Source organism: Danio rerio, chromosome 18, assembly GCF_052040795.2.
Source record: "Danio rerio strain M-AB ecotype USA chromosome 18, GRCz13ab, whole genome shotgun sequence".
NCBI classification, from domain to species: domain Eukaryota; kingdom Metazoa; phylum Chordata; class Actinopteri; order Cypriniformes; family Danionidae; genus Danio; species Danio rerio.
In genome coordinates, this window is record NC_141038.1 from 37,531,121 (window position 1) to 37,558,973 (window position 27,853).

Genomic DNA, 27,853 nt, shown 5'->3' on the forward strand with positions numbered 1-27,853 from the left:
CCAGCCCCTCGCGGTGGCTCATACGCACAATCAGACTCGGTTACGCGATTCAGTTTGCGAAACGGCCCCCCAAGTTTACGGGCGTGTATTTCTCCAGGGTCAACCCCCTGTCCGCCCCTGTCTTGCGAGAGGAGATTGCTGCCCTCCTGGCGAAGGGTGCAATCGAGCCGGTTCCTCCAGCCGAGATGGAGAGTGGGTTTTACAGCCCATACTTCATCGTACCCAAAAAGAGCGGTGGGTCACGGCCAATCCTAGATCTGCGCGTTTTGAACCGCTGTCTGCACAGGCTGCCGTTCAGAATGCTCACGCAGAGGCGCATTCTCCAATGCGTTCGTCCTCAGGATTGGTTTGCAGCCATAGACCTGAAGGACGCGTATTTCCATGTCTCCATTCTCCCACGCCACCGCCAATTTCTGCGGTTTGCGTTCGAGGGTCGAGCGTGTTGATATCTGACAGAAATAGTTAAACAGCTCAGTGATAAGTAAAGCTGCTGATTTTGTTTGCAGAGTTTTTTTTAAAGATCTTGAATCTTTAGATCTTGAGATTTTAAGAGATTTATTAAGTTTTTAGACAAGTTCCTAAGGCTATGTCCACACGTACACAGGTGTTAATGTAAACGAAAACTTTTTTTCCCCATTTTCTAAAAAACACAGACTAGGGCGCTTTAAAAAATCTTCATCCTGACAAAGAGCTTTCAAAAATTTTTGTCAAAAAAAAGCTGCAATTTAGACAAAATCCATGTTTGTGTGGACAGCAGGGCCTAAGGTTGTTACTAAAATTGGTTGTAGTTTTGTGTTTTTCGTCAGTGATTCTGCTTTTTAACAGCAAGAGTTCATTGTTCTCTGTTCACTTAGCACTTTAACTCTGCTCCAGTGTTATTTTAACTCTTTGTAGGAGTGGGACCAGTGGGAGAAGTTGATTTTGCTGTGTGTCAAATTGTGCATCAACAAAGTCTACTTTAAAGCAAAGGTATCAGTTAAATTGTTAGGTTATGTTTAGATGGGGTATTATGAAAACAAAAATCATTAAAGAATCATTAAACAAACAATTAACCTTGATTTTTTAACTTATTTAAAAAAATATATTCCCTAATTCCCCATGGTTTATGCACTTACAATGTATTTGCCAACTGGCAACTATAGTTGCCGCTTGAACTTTTGACAATACAAAAAAACAATAGATTTATTGAAAGATTTGTTTTATTTTGAATGAATCTAAACATTTGTTCATTCATTCATTCATTCATTTTCTTGTCGGCTTAATTCCTTTATTAATCCGGGGTCACCACAGCGGAATGAACCGCCAACTTATCCAGCAGGTTTTTAAGCAGCCGATGCCCTTCCAGCCGCAACCCATCTCTGGGAAAATGAATCTAAACAACTTTATGATTATGTTGATTTATATTTGTGAACAAAAAACTCTTTCGTATCATGATTATTGCCCTCATTTGGGAAGGTTTGCCTCAATTTTGCATCCTGAAATGAGGGGTAGGAAGTTGAAGGCCTCATGCGGCAGGAAGTAAATCAATTCCTTCGTTTTTTCTTTCTTGAAATCTTTTATTTGGTTGTTTGCTTGCATGTCATTGACAAATTAAACATGGATAACATGTAGAAAATTACTTAGAAAAAGAAGATGGCAACTATGAACTTCGTTAGCTATAGGTGCCGGTGCTGGGCTTAAAATAGGTTAAAGCATTTATTAACATATATTTACATTTAGTCATTTAGCAGACACTTTTGTCCAAATCAACTTACAGTTAAGGAGGTATTCAGCGATTCAACAAGAAGAGGCAATACATACAAGCTTGTTATTTAAAATAACTTGTTTGTGGTCAGAGAATTTAGTGCTATAGGAATTTTTAATTTTTTTTTTTAGTTTTTTTTTTAGAGAGAGAGAGGGAGAAAGAAAGTGCTTCTTATGGGTGATTTTAGTATAATTCACTTGGGTTCAGGTGTTCTCAGAAAAGATGGGTTTCTAGTTGTCGTTTGAAGGATATCAGTGTATCCTTAGAGTGGGAAAGGGAACATCATTCCACCAGTGAGGAACATTCATTGTAATTATAAGTATATGCCTAAATATGAAGATATCTAAACGTTAATTTGAACAGTTTATTAATCATTTACTTACTCTTTGGTTTTGGTTTATAAATAATGCAATACCTAATTTAGTAATGGTTTTAGTAATTATCATTACCAAAATATGAAAATGCAATCATCAAGCACAATTTACATTTCTAAGAGTAGAGCATTTGTAGCTGTACGTATAAACTGCTTACTAATGTATTATAATGAGTTAATGTTTAACAAATGATTAACTATTTGCTAACGCTTAATAAATTACTTAAAGTGTGCAGTAATATATAGTATGTTGTGTTACCATCTTCATATTGACAATTGCGTTGCCTTTGTAGTGCACTTAGAAAACATTTATGACATTTTGAACGCAACCGTTACTCATGACAAAAGCTATAGCCTAGGTGGCTATTATTTAAAAGCAGAATTTACGTTTGTTTTGTGAAAACAAAAATATATAGCATAAGTTAAGGGTTTTAATTTATAGTAGGTTTTTTAAGAAATGTGTCTGTAGCCTACTGTATATGACATGGGCCATGTGGTTAGAACATTTCTGCAGTGGTTTGAATGTGTCACAGTTGTAAAAGTAGACTTTTTACAAAAAAATGAAATAAACAATATCCTACTTAATAATAATAATAATAACAACAATAACATATTATTTTGGTGACACAGTGGCACAGTAGAAAGTGTTGTCGCCTCACAGTAAGAAGGTTGCTGGTTCGAGCCTCAGCTGGGTCAGTTGGTGTTTCTGTGTGGAGTTTGCATTTTCACCCTGCGTTCATGTGTGTTTCCACTGGGTGCTCCGGTTTTCCCCACAGTCCAAAAACTTGTGGTACAGGTGAATTGGGTAGGCTCAATAGTCCATAGTGCATGTGTGTGAATGAGTGTGCATGGATGTTTCCCAGAGTTGGGTTGCAGCTGGAAGGGCATCTGCTGCGTAAAACACATGCTGGATAAGTTGGCGGTTCATTCCGCTTGTGGCGACCCCAGATTAATAAAGAGACTAAGCTGGAAAGAAAATGAATGAATGAATGAATATATATATTATATTTATTATTATTACTTTTCTTAATAAATTGCCTTCTGTAAATTACAACCACTCTAAATTACTAACAATCTAATCTCATATATAAATCATATAAATTATTTATTTATATGAATTATATATGATATAAGAGTGTTAGCTAAGTAGTTTTAAGTTTTAGAATAGAATATGGAATATTCTCAATAATATTTGTAAAGAAAACATTGGCCCTATATGTGCCGTTTACATATATTTCAGTTAATATAGAAAACGAGTGCATATTTTAGTAAAACTAATATTGAATTTGAAGTGCATGTTAGTGTAAAACAATATAATTTTATACAAAAAATTATGGTCATTTTCTCTATAGAAGTTGTTACTCTGCTCTATTTAGAGCACCATTATGAAGGTTTTATGTTATAACTAACGTGGTTCAAATGATGGATCTGCGACAGAGAAAGTACTGTTTTGGGGAAACACTGGTGACTACATTGTTCTTTTCATAAACAATGCATCGTACTATGATAGTTCCACCACTAGTTATGTTTGACAAACGCACCCCTGGTCGGCATCCAGACCCCTCTCCACTATATGGGGCTGTTTACACTATATACTAACCTACATATTATTCATTCATAAGATACCCTATTCGAATGTCATCACTCAACGGGCGTTATCAGTGGTTATCAGCTAATAGATATGGACCAGTATGCACCTACTGATAGGCTTAGAAGGCTGTTATCATCCATTTACATGGTTAATCAGCTCTAGATCACATACCGCTGCGGCCAGAAGTTAACGATAATAATTTATATTACTTATTAAATTTACAATCAATTGTATTTTATTAACATCTACTCCAACCCTTAACCCAACCATCACAATAATGTAAAAACAGATCTAGATCTGGAGTCTTTCTATTAGGATATAGCTGTTTAACCATGTGAATGGATGATAAAAGCTTTATGAGCCTACCAGTTGGTGCAGAAGGCCCCAACTGGCCCATATCTATCAGATTTAACCACTAATAATGCCCACTCAATCTAGTGATAACATTCAAAGCAGTTGCATATGACAGGAGCAAACAGTAAAAAACTTAAGTGTGACAGATAAGCAGATACATGTTAATATGGATGTAATTATATGGATGTGAAATTGAACAATGGTGATTCAATGTTCCCCGATGATTTGTGATGATTGTGTTATTCAGCGGGTGTTATCTCAGAATAACATACCTTATTAGAGTCTAGGGATGTAACAATTCACCGTGAGTCAATAAAAAATTGATCAAATGATCAAATATGTGATGGTTTACACCGGTAGAAATGTTGAACGAATCACAATACATTTTTAACAGAGAGAGTGCAGGGTTTACAGGCCCAAACTTGGAAAAAGACATTAACTTAAACAAACAGAACAATGAATATGATGCAGCACAGTAAAAAACTACTGTCACAGACGTTGTATTGAATCGTGAGTCAGGTGAATCATTAGATCCCTATTAGAATCGAGTATTCGGTACAGCCGTGTAATCACCCACTATAAATGCCTGGATGTAATTTATCCCTTACTTATTACACAGCTGTTGGAAATACTCAATTATCATAGCAACACATTATCATTGCCATGATAACCAATGTAAATATTTGGCAAAATGAAACAATTGGAAACACAAATCAGATCTCAGCATTTGGACAAATAATTAGACATGGACTGACAGTGTAAAGAACAGTATTAAAATAGCTTTTTTCACCTATTACTTCTTGTAAGTTCAAAACCATGACTAAATGTAAATGTTGACATTGACCTGTAGGTTACCACCTAGTAGTGTAGCATCATCACAAGCTGTGCACTTGATCAGTTAGCTTATCTTTAATATGCTTTTGGCATTTTTCCTTACCTCTCTTTCATCTCTGTCTTTGCGCCGAGGGTCACCTTCCTGGATGAGTAGTCCTTTATTGATGAGCTGGGAGATTTGTTGAACTTGACAGGGGGAAATATAATTATGGCTTCTCATAAGAAAAGTTAAGGAGGAACTTAAAATTGAAGACACGAGTAGGATATCACAAAACTTCAGGCATCAAGCCAAATAGTGTGTGCCAATTATTTAATGTGATTTACATTTTAAATAAACATTTGATACAATGTACATATTGTATAGATGCAAGTAGTCCATTGTATTTATATTATATAATGCCTTAAACTTATTAGAAAATGTATTATCTATAATTACTTTCTATAAATACATCTGCAGTTAACACTATTAATCCTGTCTACCATCTAACTAACATTTATACCTGTAATACTAAACCTGTCACAAACCTTAATCAGATCATAAACCATATATATCTGTTTGATGCCAAAACAAAGGGGTTAAAGAAACTCAATATGAGGATGGAATAAAGTTTTGTTTACCACACACTTTCTATTTATAAGAGTAATTCAAACACTAAGTTTGATTCAAATTAATTAATTCAAACAGGAATGTTCAAACAGTAATAGTATAGTAGTTGCATGTAATGATTTTGGAAATAAGCCATGTACAATGTAAACCCTAATAAGTTGAGACTACTCAAATGATTTGAGAAAGTAATTCCCTCAGTTTGTTTGAGTAATAGGAAATCGATCAAATCATTGATTAAATATGGTTTCTTTGTTGAATTACCTTAAATGTTTAATTACAGATAACTTAAATGTTTAAGTACAGATAATTAAAAATTACTAATAGACAAAACTGGTGTTGCAAAAACACCAATGTTGGTGTTTTGTAACATTTAATTTTTACGAGGTGGGTCATTAGCCCAACACTCAACCCCCAACCTGGAGCACCAGGACATATACAAATACACTACGGACAATTTAGCTTACCCAATTCACCTAGCACATGTCTTTGGACTGTCAGGGAAACCGGACCACCCGCAGGAAACCCATGTGAGCATGAGGATAACATGCAAACTCCACACAGAAATGCCAATTGACCCAGCTGGGACTCAAACCAGCGACTCTCTTGCTGTGAGGCGACAGCGCTACCCAGTGCGTCTGTTTGTATAAAAATTAAGAAAAATGTATATCAGCATTTAAATATCTACTAAGTAATTTTACTTTTCTATTTCGTCAGATGGGTTCAAAAAGTGCCTCTGTCCTGCTGCAATTAAGCAAAATTCAGCATCATTCTTGTATTATATAATATATATTAAACAATATGTTTCCCAAACAATGACGTAACTCGCAGCTGAACTAACATAGTATAATGCATCGTTTGGGAACGATGTAGTGACGAGTGTTTCCCAAAACCCCTAGTTTCTCTGCCGCAGATCCATCGCTTGAACCACGTTAGTTATATTGTAAAACGCCCAAAATGATGCTCTAAATTGGGTAGAGTAACTCATTCTTTAGAGAAAAACACATAATTTCTTTGTGCAAATTATATTGTTTTACACGCACACGCATTTAAAATAAAATCCAATATTAGATTTGGTAAAATAATTGCACTCGCTTTCCATATTAACTGAAATATATGTAAATGGCACATAGGGTCTATGATTGCCTTACTAATATTTTTGAGAAGTTGAAAATTACATATTCTATTCAACATATCACTTCCAAAAGCTAACATGTATTCTAATATCATAAAAATCCTATAAATAAATAATGAGGCTATTTATTATAAAATTAAATTTAATATTTATTATTTATTAGAAATGAAAAAAATCATACAAGGTTTGAAGACTGCTTTTAAATAATAGGTTACCTATAGATTTCGCCATGAGGCTGTGTTCAAAATGACATCAATGTTTTTGAAATGCACTGCAAAGGAAGCACGAAGGTTAACATAAAGATCGCTAAAACTGAACTGTAAAAATAGTTTGAAAGCAATTTACACATGAGAGAGATGACCTTAATGCTTTTTTTATTTTTAATAATTCCAACTATGAACGTTAGAATGTTTCAAATGAAAATCAACAACTACAGACTATGTTTGTAACGACAAAACCAGCGACCCTAGTTGGCTAACGATGGTTTTGAGAATCGCACCCCAGCAGGGTTGTCAAGGCAGAATTTCAAGTGCAGCCAATGAAGCAGCGTTTTCAAAACAAAGACATGGTGAATCATGTTCTCTTCAGAAAGATTTTTTAGGTTTTAAAGAATGTCTTTTTTTCTTTTTAAGTAAAATTACTGAAGCTCTTTTGTAATATGATTTGAGTAAAATTATAAAGGATTTACTTTTTACTGGAATAAGACTTGAGGTAACACTTGAAAGGGGTTATTATAGGATTAAGACATGATATGTCATGATTATGAACGAGACTTTATGCATATGACAACTGCCATTAAGTGTCATTTGCTGATCCAAGTATGACATTGTTTGAAAAGCTTTTGTTATGACAGCTTGACATAAACAAAGATCCTAAAATTTCTTTGTCTTAAAAACCTGTCAGTGTTTTATAAATTTTATAACAGCATTCTTTTTTTTCTTAACAAATCAAATCGTAGCATTAGAATTATAAGGTTCTATTTGCGTTCTAATTGATTTTGAGATATTGAGTTTCAAAGTTTTTGCATTCCATAACAAACAGTATGTGTGTAACGATTGTTTATTAAATATAAAGTCTTAACATGTAAACAACTTATAAAAAACTTCCCATAATGTAAATAAGTTGTCATTTAATAAGAATATGTAAATAACTCAACTTTTACAAAAATGTCACATAGAACCTTATAATTCTAAGGTGAGGAAATATATCATTTAAATGCCATTAAATATTACTACAGTTGTTATAAAACTATTTTTAAAAAGTACTGACACATTAATTAAATTTTATGATAAAAGTGATTATAATGCAATTTTAAATTTTAATTATTTAATTTTATGCATTTCATTTTATTATTTATTTATTTATTTATTTATTTATTTATTTATTTTTTAAGCAAGGTTTACAATTTTTTGACATTCTGGCTGAAGTCAAAAGGAGTAAAGGAGTTACTTTACCAGGATGATACACTTGCAGACAAAAGTCTTGTCATCTATCCCAATTGTAAGAGCAGCAAATAATAACTTGACTTTTAGTTGATCATTTGGAAAAGTGGAAGATTTTTCTGAGGAATCATGTTGAACTGCAACCCAATCATCACAAAGATCTATTGGAACTCGCATGCACCCAAGATTCTCATAGAAATCAGTCAACTTTGGTGAAGGAAAAATCATGGTTTGGGGTTGCATTCAGTGTATGGTGTGCAAAAGATCTGCAGAGTGGATAGCAACATCTACAGCCTGAGGAATCAAGACATTTTTGCTGCCCATTACACTACAAACCACAGGAGAGGGTAAATTCTTCAGCAGGATAGCACTGATTCTTATACTTCAGCCTTCACGTCAAAGTTCCTGTAAGCAAAAAAGGTAAAGGTGCTCCAAGATTGGCCAGCCCAGTCACCAGACATGAACATTAATGAGCATGTATTGGGTAAAATGTAGGAGGAGGCACTGAAGATGAATCCTAAGAATCTTGATGAACTCTAGGAGTCCTGCAAGAATGCTTTCTTTGCCATTCCAGAGAGATGTATGGATGCAGTCTTCCAAGCTCATGGGAGTCATCCACAATATAACTTCTTTTTCCATTGCACCATGATTTTATATTCTATACTGTACATTATTTCTGTTAAGTGACAATACTTTTGTCTAAGCAAAATTAGACCTTACTGTCTTAATTAAATAATTTAAAATCAAGGCATGATCATATTTTATTTTGGTAAAATAAGCGTAGTCTAGGGTCTTTGCCTTTCATATAAGCCACTTCTGATACTAAATGATCAACTAGAAGTCAAGGTATTATTTGTTGTTCCTAAAACTTGGATAGGCAACAAGACTTTCGTCAGTTAGTGTATATCATTAGGCTTGAAGTACTTGATTTACATACTTTATCCACCACTGCATACAAGTGTCTGACCCATTTCCTGAAAAGCAACAGTTTCACACCAACAGGGTTTCCTCGGGACAATGACCCGTCTATCTCTGATTTTCTGTGTGTGTTTGTTGTGTATTGCAGGTTGCTGAGCAGCTGATGACTATAGCGTATGAGAGCGGGGTGAATCTGTTTGACACTGCAGAGGTGTACGCTGCTGGAAAGTGAGTGTGACTCAGCATCAACAACATTACCCAGAATTCACTTCGCTCCATGATTCATCATTAAATTTTCTGTCTGTTACAGAGCTGAAGTCATACTGGGAAACATCATCAAAAAGAAGGGCTGGAGGTACGGCTCATTTGTATTTTATGTGTCAAACCCATCCGTGTCACTTTGCACAATAATAGAGAAGCAAACATAAATTCAGTGAAAGTGAAGCTTTTTATGTTATGTTTTTTTTTTTTTTTGTTCTATTGTGTACCTGCTGAATCTGGTTACATCTCATTACACACATAAACTTTGCTTTCTAGGATAATGTTTAGTTTGTGTCAGTTTGTTGCCAGCAAATTGGTGCATTATTGAATTATTGCCATGGAAACAGATGCTAACCCACTGTGATTGCCGTAACTTCTGGAATGACAGCGCTTTTGCTGACTTTGAGTAATTATTCAGCTGATTTGTCAATTGAAGTGAGATTTATTATTCGCTGCAAGATTCACAGCAGTTTCCACATGAGCTGTGGAGTCTGGGAAAGTTATTAAACATAAAAAGATGAAAACAAAGAACTATTATACTGCCTACTGGATTTTACTGTATTTAGAATGGTAAATACTTAATAATGCTTGAGCTCAGCGCACCACTGAGCCCCTTATGATTTGAAGGGGAGTTATATCTTTCTTGCATTGACTCTACAATTACTTCAATAGCAGGTTGATTGAATTAAATTTTTTACATATGAACAATATTACACGAGTAGCAGTGCGATATGGCTGTGTATCGGCACTGGTGGAAGGCGTGTGTTGGCTTAGAAGGCGCGAGTCCCTTAGTGTCCCACCAGTGATGATATTGACCTTATTTTTCAATGCGGAAGTGCACTCTGTTTTGCGATTGTTTTAGAACTTTAGATTCAGCTGCTATGGGAGAAATGACTAGGAATAATAAACCGCAGAAAACAGTCAAACTACTTGCTCTACAAACAAGTGTTTGCATGACTATACAGACTATACTGACCCAGCCAGGGCTCAAACCAGTGACCTTCTTGTTGTGAGGCGATTGTGCTACCCATTGTGCCACAGTGCTGCCCAAGTGGAACAATAGAATAAGAAAATATCAGTTTACAACATCAATCAACATTAGGAACTGTTTTTTTACATATAAAAATGAATGGAAGTGAATGACACCGGAAATCTTGAGCCAAAAAGATTCAAATGGTTGTGATCGCTCATACGCGAAGAATAACGTGAATAGAGCCTTATCACTATGCTACGAGTGTGATATTGCTTTTATACAACAGTTTGATGGCATAATCGTGTATATATTATAAAGGAAATCAAACACAGACAGACTTATAAATTCTTTTGCACAAGGAAATACTTTGTTCCGCCGTTCATTTACAACTGCAGTTGAAGTCAGAACAGCAGAAACCATTGCTAATTCACCATTATCACTTTAGAGCTTGTAATCGAATGATTTTCTGACTTAATGTCAACAGTAATGAGAAAACAGCTGATTTTGCTCACATTTTAAAATTAAAATGCTGAACGGCATGAAATGCCTTCAGTCTGGAGACATTTCTCAGTATTTCTCTGTTGCAAACAAGATTTCACAGTAATTATCCCCGGAAAAGCCAAAAGAAAATCAATACACTACAGTGTTACTATGGTATAAATAGAGCACTACAACATGCAAAACGGCATGAAATGCCTTCAGTCTGGAGACATTTCTCAGTATTTCTCTGTTGCAAATGGAATTTCACAGTAATTATCCCCGGAAAAGCCAAAAGAAAATCAATACACTACAGTGTTACTATGGTATAAATAGAGCACTACAACATGCAAAAGAGATAGATCGACTTAAAATGTCACTTACCTGTTCGGTGGTGATTTGTTCAGCCGTAGTTTAAAACTATACACTGAGAAAATGATAAGTTTTTACCCTCTAAGAACTTATTATACAATTGTATTGGAAAGTTAACCATCTTTGCTGTGCCAAGTATGACAGGCTGAAGGCTGACTCTCTGAAATTCTTAATATTTAAAATAGGCACTATCCGTATAAAAAAAAAAACTGCATAGTTGCATTCTTAACTACATTCTTGCCTAAAAACCCTTAAAAGAACATTATGTTGTCCAACAGCTGCAATAGTTGTTAAACTGTAGTGAATTTATTGATCTTCTGTCGCTCTATGTAGGTGGAGTAATACACACTAGGCTCATTCTGAAAACATGGCCCTATATACATTTTTGGAGACAGCGAAATATGTAGCCAGAAGTACTGTACGTATGGCTGCCTTTCTACATATGGGGCAGCAAAAAGCTACTCCTTTTTGCACTTACCAGCTGACCGCTTACCTTAGTTTGGACAGCTTTCCTGCTGTTACCAATTTGTCCAGTTAGCTCATCATGTACATCGGCAGATTTGAGCTAGGGTTAGAGTTAGACGCAGTAAGGAATTGACCACAGTGATGGGGTTCGAGTCTGACGAAGAACGATTACAAAAAGAAGGTAAGACAAAAACAGAAGCCAAAAAATAAACAATCAAGTAAATAACAGGGTGAGAATGTGGTAAGATATATGAAAATAAGGTAAAAATCAGGTGAGAGCTTTGGATTGCTTTTTAAAACTGTCGGTTGGGTTTAAGGAAGTGGGTGGGTGCGTGGGTCAATCGGAGCTTTTGAAAACAACTATTGGCTTATTGGTTTGGTTTAGGGAAGGAGGAGGGTGGGTCAGTAATCGATCTGTCAGTCAGTAAATCGACAGCGACCTCTGGTGGATTTACACAAAAACTGTAAAAAAAAAAGTAGCTTCTGTATTTGGTGCTCCCCATAAATGTATATAGCAGTACATTTTCAGAATGAGCCTGGGTTGAATACACAATATATGAAGAGTTCAGATGCAAAAACCTCTAAGTTCTATCTGAAATTTTCTCCTAAAATTATTATTTTTCTCAGACTACTGTGTATCAGTTGAGTCATTTTCCTTTTATGTCAATTAATATGTTATTTTCATTGCATTTGATCCAAAATTAGTGAACATAAATATAGGTGTCTCGGATATATATAGGTCTGGAAGAAGTGAGAATAAAGTAAATGATAAACGAATTTTCATTTTTGGGTAAACTATTCCTTTAAGCAGCACAGCTACTGTCAGTAGTAATAGTAGTACAATATCAAACAAGCATTTTAAAGTAAATTCTAATAATATGACATTATAAGACTGAAATAATTGCTACTGGAAAGTCAAAATAATTATATTTTAAGATGCTTTTGGAAACTTTAAATTGTAATAATTTAAATCAATTTAGAATGAAACTTTCTATCATAAACATTCATTTTGTATTCATTCGTGATATTCATAAAATCAGCATGTACTGTCTCTCCTTTGCCCTCTTTGACACACAGAACATCTCATCAGACTGATTTGATTTAATTGTAGTATTTTAGAATTGTTGCTACATGATTCTATTCAGTCTGTCTCCAAACTAATTAAATCTGCCCATCTTTATGAACTTCAGAACCTTCTAAGATGTAAGCCCTGTATTACTTTCCCCGTTGTCTGTCAGCACATCATCAGCTAGTGTGTGAATATCCCATGACCCCAATCAAAATTCATAAACACATCTGGATTGATCTCATCTGTAAATGTTTGATGGATGTCCATTAAAGATGAAGTGACCCCTGAGATCTACTATTTTAATGAACAAAGAGATTCTACGCTAAAGAACCCATTTGCCTCACCTATGTCTTTCATTGGTTTACTTTTCTATCAATATTTATTTTCTTTGTTTCTCTCTCTTCATTTCTCTTGTAAATATTCTAAATCTTACCTATTTCCACACCTCCCCATAACTCATTTTCTCTTTCCTTTCATTCATTCTCTTTCCTGTAGCACTTTAGATTACAGTCCTCAACACCCCTGCAAAGTAAATAAACTGAATTACTGCTTACTTCTTTTGCAATAACATTAGTACTGCAATATTACTAAATATATGCAAATTCCATTTATTTACTATAAATAGGGATTACATTTGTAACAACTTTACAGTAATTATTGGTAAAAACCCGCAACCTGTTTAACAGTACATTTCCTTAACATGTATGGTTAATTTTTCCAGGATTCCCTGCGTGACACTTCACTTTTTATGCTATGTTCATTAATTATACACATTAGAGTTTTACCTTACATTGGTGTATGACAAAATATTTTTACAAAATATGGTTATTTACTGTAAAATTTTGGCATTTATTTTATGTTCCTACCCAATTTTAAACGGTTAAATTCCGGCTACCACCCCTGACATTTTAAACTGTAAGTTTTTATTCGATTTTTTTTTACAGTGTAGTTTATCTATAGGGCAAGATACAAGGACAAGGTAAGGTAACAATATAAAAAAAAATTGGGAAACATGTACAACCCTAAATAACAGTCTGCATTCCCAATATCAGATGACTATGACAGTGACACATAACCTACTTGAACATGAATTGATCAATTTAATTCAAACTCAAAATGTATATACAGTTGAAGTCGGAATTATTGAACCTCCTGAATTATTAGCCCCCCTGTTTTTTCCCAATTTCCGTTTAACGGAGAGAAGATTTTTTTTAACACATTTCCAAACATAATAGTTTTAATAAATAAATTGTAATAACTAATTTATTTTATCTTTGCCATGATGACAGTAAATAATATATAGGTATAGGTTAATTAGGTTAACTAGGCAGGTTAGGGTAATTAGGCAAGTTAATGTATAAAGATGGTTTGTTCCGTAGACTATTGAAAAAAATATATAGCTTAAAGGGGCTAATAATTTTGTTCTTAAAATGTTTTTTAAAAACTGCTTATAGCCAAAATAAAACAAATAAGACTTTCTCCAGAAAGAAGAAAAAAAAAATAAATAAAAATATATATATATACTTTTTTCTTATATATATATATATATATATATATATATATATACATATATATATATATATATATATATATATATATATATAAATATATATATATATATATATATATATATATATATATATATATATATATATATATATATATACATATATATATATATATATATATATATATATATATATATATATATATATATTTTTTTTTTTTTTTTTTTTTTTTTTTTTTTCTGGAGAAAGTCTTATTTGTTTTATTTTGGCTAGAATAAAAGCAGTTTTTAAAAAACATTTTAAAAACAAAATGATTAGCCCCTTTAAGCTATATATATATATATATTATTATTTTTAATAAATAAATAAATAGTGTAAATAAATAGACACATTTAAAACTCTTTATTTTAATCATGGTGTGAAATGCTCATAAATCAAGCAATAGAAAGTATATTAATAAATAACTTTAAAAGCACAATAGTTTTTTTATTAAACATGAATTAAAACATTTTAATTTGTCTATCTGTTTATTTGTTTAGGCATTTATGCATTGAACAATTATGTTTTAATGTTTTATTAAATTAAGCAATACAATTAAAAAACGAATTCATATATGTCTGTTAATTTATCAATTTAAAGGTGATCTATTTATATAAATGTTAACGTTTGATTTATTAAACTGATTCTTCCATCAAAGTCAATGCAGCTGAAAACACTTATAATTCTTCTAAAACTAATCAAAACATAACAGAAACCTTATACTTATACTGTAAAATCGAGTTATAACAAAAATTAGAGGATATGGGAAAATGAATTTAAAAGAGGTCAAAGAAAAAAAAAACTGTTATTATAAAAAAGCTGTATTAGTTTTCCTGATCTTACAGTGTAAATGCAACTGATGGCCCCTTTTTTTCTTGTATTTACATGAGAAACAACATATTTACAGGCTGTAAGTGTTTGCAAGTGGTGTTTGTTTCCCTTAACTTTTATTGTCATTCCTGTGTTTACACATAGCCTACATTCTGAATTTATTATTACCAAAAAAAAAGCACACTGTAAATTTGGTTTACTTACTATGTCATTTGCAGGCTGTGATCTAAAGTGTCACCCTCTTTTCTTTCACCTCATTTTCACCATCTCACTCCTCAGAGGCAATGGTGTGAAGTTTGTGTGTTTTTAACACCAGATGATCGTCTGCTACGCAGTGACGACCGGGTGTGAAACCAAGTCATTGAATTCATGACATCTGGCCTAATATATCTGTTCATTTTCACAACCTCGCTTTTCTGCTTCAAAATCTTTCTTAATTATATTATAAAGCCAAAATTCTCATAGCAGCTCTTGACTTTTTTTTTTTTTCGTGAATGTGTTGAATGTAGGACACAGCGCGAGTTCACACTAGTGAAAGCTCATTTACACCCATTTACAATGCAGATGAGAGCAGCTCTAAGAGACCTGCAGATTACTGCCAAAACAGCTACAGGCGAAGGTCACATGTGTGTCATCAGTGAGCAATGGCATCACTGTCTCTGCAGAGTCCTGTTTAACAGGTCTAGATGATGATGCTACTGTAGCTCTACTTCATCCAGCATGTACATGTTAATCAGACTCCATTTGGCATCAGAACTGAGCATTTGCTTGTGAATTAAATGATTACAGTATTTGCATAATTAATGTAATATACACTAACAGGGGTGGTTCTAGGATTTTATCTGTAGTAGCCCACGCTACTGTTGTTAACCCTCCTGTCTCAAATAACAAACTCGCAAAAGATATCTTAGATAGCTTAGATAGAAGATAGCTTATTTTGAATATATGTGAAAGACACTTGTCAGATTTTTTTTTAGACAGCAGGCATGAGGTTCAGCTTTGTGTTCTTCATTTTCTGTCTAATTCAGTGTCACACATCGCGTGCAAGTGACTGGATGTGATGGCACCTGGTGACATGGAGCCAATCTGCGAATCACAGCACATTATGTTATCTGACCAATCAAAGCCTCTTGAGGGCTAGGACTAAGTAATATGAGAGCCGTTTTCATGTTACCTGAGTAGCTGTATATAATCAAAGTAAGACATATAAAAATAACAGGAATTTCTACAAATGAAGCATGAGCACACATTACTTTGCATCTTCTAAACACAACCAAGCCTTAAAAATTCACTCTGGACCACCCCTTTAAAAAGTCTTAAGTGTTAATTTAGTTGTTCAAGCGTAAAACAAGATGAAAGGCAAATGCAAGCAACATGAAGAGCAGCAGGCGAACACTAAAACTCCACTGAAAATACTGTGATAAACATTTTGTCTGTCATTTTTGTCTGGTGTGAGACCCATTTTATATTTTATCTTCATCAAGCAGTGAAGATCATTGATTTTAAACAAACCTCTTAAACACAGCAAGATTATAATATTATAAAATAATATTCAAAATGAAAAGTCTCTGTGCATATCGCCCATTACATAAGTGGATGTAGCAGGTCTGTAAGCCTATCATAATGTTCAGAGCAGACCGAATGTTTTGATTGGACAAACTTGTCTTAGTCTTAGACCTTTCGCAAAATATTAAAATACATATAAATACAGGATTCAATATGTGAAACGACTTTCAACCAGTTTAACAAAACGTATTGCACCTAAACTGTATAATATTTAAAAATATATTTAAACTGTAGCTTGACTGCAGAAAATGCATGCTGTTATTCAAGTATGCCTGCACAAGTAAACATCAGTGTTGGGAGTAATGCATTACAAAAGTAATGTATTACAGTAATGTATTACATTTTCCTGTAACGCAGTAGTGTAAGGCATTACTAATACGTTTTCAGTAATATTTTCCTCGGTACATGTTCAGTAACGCGCACGTTACAACAAACCTTTTGCTCGCAAGACATTAACAAATAAAAAATACCGCAACTAAGTTCTATTTTCTGTTCGTGATTAGTGAATATTGTGTTGTCATTAATCTCCCTCTGGCTATTGGTTTTTATTTAAGTTTTTTTTACTTTGAACACGGAATGATTTCAGCCTCTGAGCTCGAGGACCGAGACTATTGGCTCAGCCCTGACGTGCAGTAGAAGAGCGGCAAATAGATGAAAGTGGCAGAAGACAAATGCATTCGCGAGATGAACGTCCGTGCATATGGTGTTATTTCACTGAAAAAATGTCGTAAGTGCAGTTTTACATGTCGAGAGCAGATTCATGTAATTCTCTGTTCGAGGAGAAAACTGCTCGACCGCAAAATTTCTCGCAGTCGCACGCACTCAAAACACAGCTGCTCACGTGCGAATGATTGGCTCTCATTCCGTCAGATGATGCAGTTCACAATTAGTGCATGTTTCCTCTTTCTTTCGTGCTTTTGCTCTCCAGAGATTCTCCTGTTCAATTGGTTATCCCAATAATGTTGATATGGTTTATATATTGCTACACTATTTATTAACAATACACAAAACACTTAAAGGTTATGGTAAATTCTAGTGTTTTTGAGTGTTAGGTATACTGCCTATGTTTTAGGCTAGTATTATGTGTAATAAATTTTAGTATAATATACCCTATATTGTAAAAAAAATAAAAAATAAACTATAGCACTCGGTAATTTGTTTATATTATTACACTTGTGTTACCATAGCAACTATAGTATTACTAAAACTGATTAATTGAAGTACTTTACTGTAGTACTGTTCAAAACACTGTACATAACAAGGAAAATGTCCTCCACAGTCCTATCAACAATGTGGAAGCCAAAGAGACAAGTTCACTTCATTTTAGTTGACATGATAAAATGGGATTGAGAGTGAGAGTTACTTGAAGAGTGAATAGTACAGTAGGCTATAATACCTAGTCAAGTTTTTCCTTATTTTTTTTATCACAGTTACATTTCTGCTTGCGTTAGTCATATTTTTGTTTATTTATTTATTTATTTATTTATTTATTTATTTATTTATTATTTATTTATTTATTTATTTATTTATTTATTTATTTTTATTAGGATGGTGCACCTTTTGAAAAATAAAATCTTTCTTCACATCCAACTTCTTTTCTCTGTGTCTGAGTGTTTGAAACTGGAAATACCCCATAACATACAGTCAAAAATGTTATGGTTTATTAGAATAAAAATGTAATGTGTATGTCTATTTTAGTATTTTGGTTATTGTTAATAAATAGTGCACCAATATAAATCATATCAAAAAGCACAAAAGGAAGACACAAATTGTGAGTCTCAAATAATCTGTGCACTCGGTACATAAAGTGTACTGAGAGAGCGGCGTAAAAATTTGTGCGTGAGCAGTGCATATTTGAGAGAGGGTGAGAAAATTTGCACCAAGCAGCGCATATTTGAGAGCTCACAAGCAGTTTTGTCCACAAGCAAAATCGGTGCACGAGCATTATATTGAGAAAGCTGTTTATCATGCTCACTTTGTACATAACAGTTTTGTTTTGTGAGCCTGAATTTAAAGTGAATAAAATTGGCAACAATAAAAAAACAGCATCTTGTCATGGCATTGGAGTTTACAAATAGGCCTGTTTCGTCTAATATGAATATAGTCAAGCTATTCACAGATATTGCCAAATAATCACTTTACGTCTACCATACTATTAACTGACTTAGATCATTTGTAATTCTGGCTGTCATCCTTTCTTGCATTGTCTTGAGCTTTCACGTTGCCAAATATATACTATGTTGTAAGTAGTCTGAATAGGTCACAATCATTCTGCTACATCATGTTGCTTTCTACTGGATGTAAAATGCTCTGCAGTACATTTGGTCATTTTAGAATGTTCTCATTCTGTAGTTATTTTGGTGAAAGTAACTAAAAAGTATCATAAGAGTAAAGTAACATTAAAATTTTGAGACAGTAATATTGTAAGGTAAGGGATTACTTTTAAATAACAGTAATAAGTAATCTGTAATTTATTACAGTTAGGAAGTAACTTGCACAACACAGGTAAACATACAGATAATTGATTAACTGAAAGTTATTTTGTCACATTTATGTGCCAGTTTTAACTCACTTTTTTTCCCTCTTTCCTTCCTCCTTTTCTCAAGGCGGTCCAGTCTGGTTATTACCACAAAGCTCTACTGGGGTGGAAAGTGAGTAAACTGTCATTACGCTCATTGTGCGTGTCACTTCCTGTCAAGACAACTTTTATTTCAGAACTCTCACACTGTTGCACATTCTAAATGGCAGCACACTCAACGCCGACATCTGTGGATTCCCACATTTCAGAAATGCAGTAATTAATCTAAGTTCAGGTCAAGCACTGACCCAGCATTTTCTCACTGAGCAAGTCTTCTGGCAGTAAGTGAGCAGAAGTACAGCTGCGGAGCTCGATAAGACTAAAGAAAAGACCTGTCCCACTTCCACACAAATCCTCTCTCATGAATAATAATCGGAATTTAAATATGCCAGGGTTTTATTTGAAGTTGAAAAGGGAACATTTGCAAAAAGGCGAGTTTGAAGAAGGAAAAAAAAAAGATGAGTAGGAAATTCTTGCAGAAGAAATATGTGCCTTGTATGCAAGACTGAACTTTGTCTAAAATATTGCTGTCTGATGTTTGTCTCTTTTTTTCTCTATAGAGCTGAGACTGAACGAGGCCTTTCTAGGAAGCACATTATTGAAGGTATAGTGCACATTTTTTCCGTAAAAAGACTCTTACTTTGTGATCACAGCATTTGTTTGTTTGTGTGTGTGCAACGTGTTCGGCTCCACACTGGACATTGATTGAGTGGATTTAGTCTTAATGTCCTCTAGCAGGCAGGACTAATAGATAGCAGGACTAAAGAGGACAAAGACACACACTTGAGTGACTTTCTTAATGGCTTTAGTCACTAAATAAACACTACAGAATCAGGAGAGAAAGGACATGACATGCATCTGATTGTCAGGAAAATCATCATCTGAGAGATTGCAGTTCATCTGACTCTGAAAGGCACCTTGAATTTCAGTATGTCGTCACAACAGTGATGTTGTTACTTTATATCAATTCATTTATTCATGTTGTGAGTTTTTTTTTTTTTACGTATACAGTATAATGCTATAAAAGGTCATTATTTAGTTCATTACAGGTACTAGATGTAATCAAGTTATTGTGAAGAAAATGGTTTAACTTTATTTTAAACCTAACTATTCATTTTTACTACTGATGTATATTTATTAATTAAATGTACTTACTATGTTTTCCAGTACTGGGTTGCAGCTGCAAGGGCATGCACTGTGTAAAACATATGCTGGAATAGTTTGCGTTTTCTCTGCTTTGGCAACCTTTGAAATATAAAATGTGGGTTAGGTTTAGTGTTAGTTGCATGCAGTTTTAAATTATTACTATACTCAAAAAAAAAAAAAGAAAAGATTTTGGCTGTTGTTCTAACTATTTGTTTAAAATCAGCTGAAACAAAACAATTCTTGACATTTTCTTGGTGCAACTTAATTGTTTATGTTTAATCCACTTAAACTCATTAATTCATTAATTTTCCTTCAGCATAGTCCCATATTTATCATGGGTCGCAACAGTAGAATGATTTGCCAACTATTTTGGCATATGTTTTACGCAGCAGATGCCCTTCCAGCCACAACCCAACAATAGGAAATATTTAAATTTGTTGTTAACTTTAATTTTTTTGCTGGAACAACATGAATGAATTGTGTGGAACCTTACATTTTTACATGGCTTATCATGTGTAATGAGGACACCTTAAAATAAAATGTTGCCACAAACTCTGTGTAATCTCTGCACTTTTGAAAGCTTTTTTTTAATCATTCTGTCTACTTGTTTAGGACCAGTGTTTGGGGTAAAGCATTACAAATAATGAGAGTAACTACTAAAGTAGCGCATTACTTCTACATTTCCAGGAAAATAATTTAGTTACTTTTTTTTTACAAAAAGTAACTCAGGTAACCTAAAAGTAATGTAATGGATTACTTTTCCTTTAAAAGGTATTATGTTTCATTACCTTTTTAAAGACATAATGCATGATTTCAATGCGTTACTTTTAAAAGTAACTTTCCCCAATACTGTTCCCCAAGACTGATTGGAGACTTTCATTAACCTTGTGATAGAACTATATACCTTCTTATATAAAGGTAAAGAAAGCTGTAAAAACTGTTAGTACTTGCTTAAGTTTAATTTTAGGGAAGTTTGAATATCAATGAAGGAATAACTTCAGTATACACTTACTAGACTGCTTTTGTACACTCATTTATTCAGTTATTTTTTTGCTTGTTCAAACTACTTATTTAAGATGAGCTGAAACAACAATTTTTAAGATTTTGTTGGGACAATTAATGCTCAATCCAATTAAATTAATAAAAAGCGATAAATTAACTTAATCTGTTTATGTTGTCCCAACACAAATTGTGTGGAACCTAGCATTTATTATTTTATTTATTTATTTTTTTTTTTTACAGATTTTTTACTTTTGGACTGTCCTGTTTCTATATTCCACCCCTTTCCCCTTAAAAAAAAAAAATGTCATGAACAGTTTTAAAACAGATTGGAAAAAGTGTACAGCACTTTCCAGAAGAAGTGCCCGTGTTCTGTCACACAACTCTGACAAAAAGTCAATAATCGTCAAGGCTGTAATGTGATGAAATGTTCTGAAAGGAACACAAGATCCAAGTTCAGTCCATTTCTGTTTATTCCCAGTCTGTCTTCATTGATTTTATGTTTCTACAAACCCACTCTATCTAAAAGTGCTTTGATTGGCTAGCTGACCTAACTGCATTGTAGTTGGCCAAACACATCAAAAGTGCACTGGAAATGTAATTCAAAATATGTATTGGAATAATTTGTGAATTTCAACTTTGTTAAAAAATGTAATAAATTTAGTAAGATTTGCTCATCCCTAATTGCAGTTGAGTTTAGGGGTGGGGTTTGGGCACAAGTCTTTTTTTTTTTTTTAATTGGATGTTTTAATTAAATTGTATGAATTGGTATGAATTATTACAAAGCATCATATTTGGCAAATGAAAAGTATTTTCTGATCACCAAGACTGCATTTGTTTGTAAAACAGTAAAATATTTCAATATTTTTCTAATCAAATATATGTAGGATGTATTTTAAAAAATGTTATTTACCAATGAACAGACACAATAGCATGGGATGTTACATTTCAGCATACAATTAAACCAATTATGTTATATTTAATTAAAGGGACATAGTATCATGATATATTTGACCAAAAAGATGACAAGTAAACTAAAATTTGTATTTATATTTATTTGTTGCAGAACTATTCGTTTAAGGTTTAATTTTACAGTATTATTTATTCCTCTTTAAAAGGTTATGCTTTCCTTCATACTCTAGGTATTATCAACAGGGTCACACAGTTAGCTTTAGTGTGAAAGTACAGAAATAATAATACGCACACCTCTCTGGCCTAGATATGCAGGGTTACAGGCAGGAAGACTGATTGGTTTGTGTGCCGTTCTGCGCTGGCCCAATATTTTTCTTCCATGCCAGCAAGTTTTGGGGCCAGACACCTATTTTACACACATAATGCTCAGAATACACACTGCTCTCATCCACCTGCAGCGCCTTGCATTTGGAGCATGTCTATGAACACACCAGCAATATTATATTTACATCACCACATTTGCTCATTGGTTTAGTTAGGCTGCAAAGCACACACACCAGTGGTGTAAAGTAACTTATTACAAATACTCAAAATACTGTAATTAAGTAGTTTTTCACAGAAATTGTAATTTTCTAAGTAGATTAAAAATGTGTACTTTTACTCTCCCTTGAGTACATTTTTAGTGCAGTATCTGTACTTTTACTCCGCTACTTTCCTTCAAGCAGCAGTCACTACTTTATTTTTTCTTATCTATGAGAATTGGCTGAGTTGTCTTCTGATTCCTGTCCAATCAAACCACACATAGAAGGGAAATCCCATCATAATAAACTACCTCAAGTCATGGGTGATTTATAATTGCAGCAAACTGTTTGGAAGCATTAAAAGGTCCACAAGACAAGATGGTCCACAAGACAGGAGTATGAAAGATAAAGATGTTGGCTCAAAGTTGGTTTTTAGTCACTTTCTAACGACCTAATATTGACCAAATATCAACGTCATTTGACGTCATTATTGGACATCAAAATAATGTTGTCCTTAGACGCTGGCTAGACAAGGAATTTTAGTCACCTGACATCACAACCTAAATCTAACCTAATATTAACGTCTTATGACTGAGCAATAACTAGATGCACTACAGAATGTTACGTTTAAACACATCCACAAATAACATGTAAACGCATTAGCTTTTTACAGTGTAATACTCACTACTCACGAGTACCTTTGAAAGGTATATTTTTTACTCTTACTTTAAGTTATACAGCAGATCTGTTATTACAACAGATACTTTTACTCTACCTACACTACAGTTTTGGGCAAGTAATGTTTCTTTTACTTGACTATGACTATTCAGTACTCTTTCCACCTCTGACACACACACACACACACACACACACACACACACACACACACACACACACACACACACACACACACACACACACAAATGTATTAATACACATTAATGTTAATTTTAAATTTTTTTGGCACATAAGTTAAGATATAAAATCTGTTTACTAGAATACACAGATATTTAAAATAATGTGTAAATGCTAGAAACTTTAGGTGACAGCCTTTCCCATGACATGATTGATGTCATAAAAGATTAGTTCAGCCAAAAGTGAATCTCACCCTCATGTTGTTTCAATCTCCCCAAACATTTGTCCATCTTCAGAACACATTAATGGTGCTGTATGTACGTTTTTGCAGATATTCAAGAAACATGCCAAGTGAACATTTTTGTTTATCTAAAAGATCAGTGCTAAAGTCAGATATTCTGCTTTGAAAATGTGTTTTCCATGCCGGAACGCTGTCCTTGTTTTGGTCATTTTAATCTTCCCAAAGCCAGTTTAGCTCATTTCATTAATTTCTTCAGAATGGCTCTCAAAGCATGCGTCCATGACCAAACTGCGATCTCCGGTGGACAGTAGCAGACTCCAAAATGAGACGCAGATTCAGTTCCACATCACATTCTTAATTAGCAAATGATATAAATATTACCAACGTAAACATTAGGTAAGCAGGTTACTGCATGTCCAAACAACCCGCTTCATGACAAGATGCGCAGTGATGAGCAATTTGGCTGTTTGCACCAGATGAAACACAACAAAAATGAAATTACAGCATTCAGAACAACAAAATATGCTCTCACTCAGGAAATGGTAAAGTTTATAATCTATTTAATACATATTAACCCTCTTTAACATGATTAAATGTACATGCTGAATTACGCATATGTGTTTAGTCCTAAAGTTCAATTTCAAACGGTTTATTTTATTTTCAAGATCTGAGGTGAACTATCTGCTGCTGATTTCAGTATGGCAATGAATGTCATGAAAAATGTCATTCAAACTCACATTGTTAGCAGTTAACACTGAATAAAGCACAAGAGCTTTACCTGAGGTGATCATTGTCGGTTTTCAGTTGTTTACCTGTAAGAAATATAAACTGTTTATAATATATACATTTCAGGTGTTGGTAAGGAAAAAAAAAAACTCTATCTAATATGTAAAATAATTCTTCAATTGCATGCATTGCTTTTATTTAGAACATCAGGAGTATCACTCTCTCCTGTCCTCACTCTGGCAACCTGCGCTTGTGTTTGTTTTGATCCAGGAGTGCAATACCTAGTCCTACCACTAGGTGTCAAACTTACATTCTGCACCTTTAAGATATTTAGATGAAATCCAAGAGCTCTTATCCTACATAGAAAGCAAAGGTCTTGAGACATTCAAAGTCCACCAAAAAAAAAAAAAAAAAACTAAACTAACCAAAAATTTAAAACATTATCAATGGAAGATGAGGAAGCTCTCGGATTTGAATATCCTAATTTGTGTCCTTTAATTATTGGAACAAAATGAGGGTGAGTGATAATAATACAATTTTCATTATTTTTCTTAAGCCCCAAGTGTGAAATTTCTAATTTTATATTATGTAGGGCATGAAAACAATTACCTTAAAAAAAAATATATATATATATCTGTACATGGTTATTTTTTTATGAAATTTCAGTCTTGAAAACGTCAAAAATGTGCTACACTATAGGGTGTATTGTGTATTTAGAACATTTTTGGATTACTTCATATGATGGACAGTACTTAGGGGAATTCTGTTGGTCTGATGTAAATCAGGAAAATTCTTAATGTAAGAATTTAGCGGTTCTCAAATATGGAACTGGTGTACCACTGCTCTGCATATTTTGCATGTCTTATTTTGTTTAACACACCTGTGTTGTTTCTAAAAACACCCCTTTACCCTCAATTCTTATTCCCTACATTATACTACTAATATAGTCCATTGGATGGAGTAAATGAAAACAAATAAATACATTTGAGCCCTCAGTCCACTGGAAGAGCTACAGTTTGTTCTTTGCTGGTAAATAAATCCCTCAGGCCAGTGGTTCTCAATCCGTGTCATTCCAGCCCCCAGCAATGCTTGTTTTGCATGTCTCTTTTGTTCAACACAGCTAATTTAGATAGCCGCTCATTAGAAGAGAGTTGCAATAAGAATCTGTGCTGAGATCAACATGTTCCTTACATAGTGTTGCCTATTCTCTACCTCCAGCACAAGAGAAATTGACTGTACTTGAAGTTCACTTAATTCAAATAAATAAAATAACATTTGCACTATGCAGCTGTTTAAAGCATTTTCAGTTATTATAGAAGTGTGAATGGCATAGATAACACTCTTGTGATTTACCCTTTGAATTAAACACACTTTCAAACCAGAATCATGTCAGAATGTACAATGATATGTGCAAATGGAACAAACTTCCCAAGAAGTAAGAGAAACAAATATGCATGATTGAATGAAATATTCATTCAGGAGCGATGAGGACGAGGATTGAGAACAACTTCCTAAAATAGATTTGATTTTAAACTTCTTGGTCAGACTTATGATAGTTTTTTAACACTTAGGAAGCTATCTAATAAATAAAATCTGATAATATTTTTTCTTCTGGATAAAGTATTAATTGTTTTATTTCAACTAGAATAAAAGCAGTTATTAATTTTTTAAACACCATTTTAATTTCAATATTATTAAGCCCTTTAAGCTTTTTTTTTTCGATAGAACAAACAGAACAAACTATTGTTATACAATTACTTGCCTAATTACTCTAACCTGCCTAGTTAACTTAAATAACCTAATTAAGCCTTTAAAGGTCACTTTAAGCTGTATTGTAGTGTCTTGAAAATATATCTTGTAAAATATTATTTACTGCCAAAATGGCAAAGATAAAATAAATCAGTTATTTAAAAAAAAGGAGTAATTAAACCCATTATGTTTAGAAAAGTGTTGAAAAAATTGGCTCTCCGTTAAACAGAAATTGGGAAAAAATTAAACAGGGGGGCTTACAATTCTGACTTCAACTGTATATATATATTTGGGATATTGTTAATATGTGGGATTGATCGAGTGCACTCGGTCACAAATAGTGGCTATTTCTTAATATGTGTTCTTCATCAATCTTGTGTCCTCGTGTTCTTGAGTATAGTCATCATCAACTGCCAATGTACAGTTACAAAACTTAAGGTCGCAAGAACGGAAGATGTGTGAAAGCTCCCAAATGCATTCTTGGTATCGAGGATGCACCGATGCAGACTTGAGCACTAAACTTGCTCGAGAAGTCCCAGAAGTCTTTGTAACAAAAGCATTCTTCCGAGGTGACCTGGCGAGACCGATCTTCACAAGAATGCAAGTCCGTTCTCTGCATCCTTGAAATTAAATACACAGCCTGTGTTTCCCTGAATTACAGCAACATTTAAGGGTAAAGGGGCAGTTTTGGATACAACCAGCTTGCTAGAAGAGCACAGCTGAACTCAATAAGCTTAATAAGCCAAATCAGCTGAACTCAAGTCAACTGAACTCAAAGTTTACTTGATCTCAAATATATTTTCACAGCACTGTTTGCAGCATCGTATAGGACAAAACTACCAGTAGTATGAAGATTTATTTAACCGTAATTTAATGCAGTTCATTCAAACTAGAATCATAGCAGAATATCTAGTGATGTCCACTTCGCAGGGCATTCATAGTTGAACAAACCTCGGTAAGAAAAACTGTGGAGAGCAGTGGAACATCAGGGCCAGGTTTGAGAACCTCCGGTTTAGTTGTACTTAAACAAAATGAATCATTCCTGTTTCATGGTGTTGAGGAAAAGGTAGAATGTTGTCAGATAAAATGCTTGTGCTTTTTGGCTTCTTCTGCATCTTAAACTCCCAGCAACCATTATTATTTTTTGATTGTAAAGCCTCAGCTGACCTCAGGATGTGAATGTTATCAAAGTAAATGTCTAGAGCAGTGGTCACCAAACTTGTTCCTGGAGGGCAGGTTTCCTTCAGATTTTAGCTCCAACCCTAATCAAACACACCTGAACAAGCTAATCAAGGTCTTACTAGGTACTTCCAGACAGGTGTGTTGAGGCAAGTTGGAGCTAAACCCTGCAGGGACACCGGCCCTCCAGGACGAGATTGGTGACCCCTGCTCTAGAGAGAATCCAGTCCCAAACTATCTTCAAACTCTCTTCTGCTTGCCGCCCAGTCCAACACTCTGCCAGTTTAAAGACAGAGACAAAGAGAGAACAAGCCCTTGGGCCATGGAAAAAATAGCTTGATTACTGTCAAGTCCACTAGACTTACACTACTGGGGATCTCTCGTCTATGGG

At 33.9% G+C, this 27,853-nt stretch overlaps 1 protein-coding gene and 1 long non-coding RNA gene across 8 annotated transcripts in view; one reads left to right on the plus strand and one right to left on the minus strand.

Annotated features, from left to right (window-relative positions):
- Window positions 1-27,853, plus strand: part of kcnab1a (potassium voltage-gated channel subfamily A regulatory beta subunit 1a) — a 295,057-nt gene that overhangs the window by 239,441 nt on the left and 27,763 nt on the right. For all 7 annotated transcript variants that reach the window (XR_015514301.1, XR_015514302.1, XM_087291982.1 and 4 more), the window contains 4 exon segments: window positions 9,144-9,223; window positions 9,306-9,350; window positions 19,163-19,207; window positions 19,695-19,738. Coding sequence is in view for 5 of the 7 variants with exons in the window: in XM_087291982.1 (XP_087148108.1) it covers window positions 9,144-9,223; window positions 9,306-9,350; window positions 19,163-19,207; window positions 19,695-19,738 (214 nt within the window). In the remaining 2 variants the exon portion in view is untranslated.
- The window catches only part of LOC147832892 (uncharacterized), a 599,182-nt gene that overhangs the window by 156,346 nt on the left and 414,983 nt on the right, over window positions 1-27,853 (minus strand). The window lies entirely within an intron of this gene.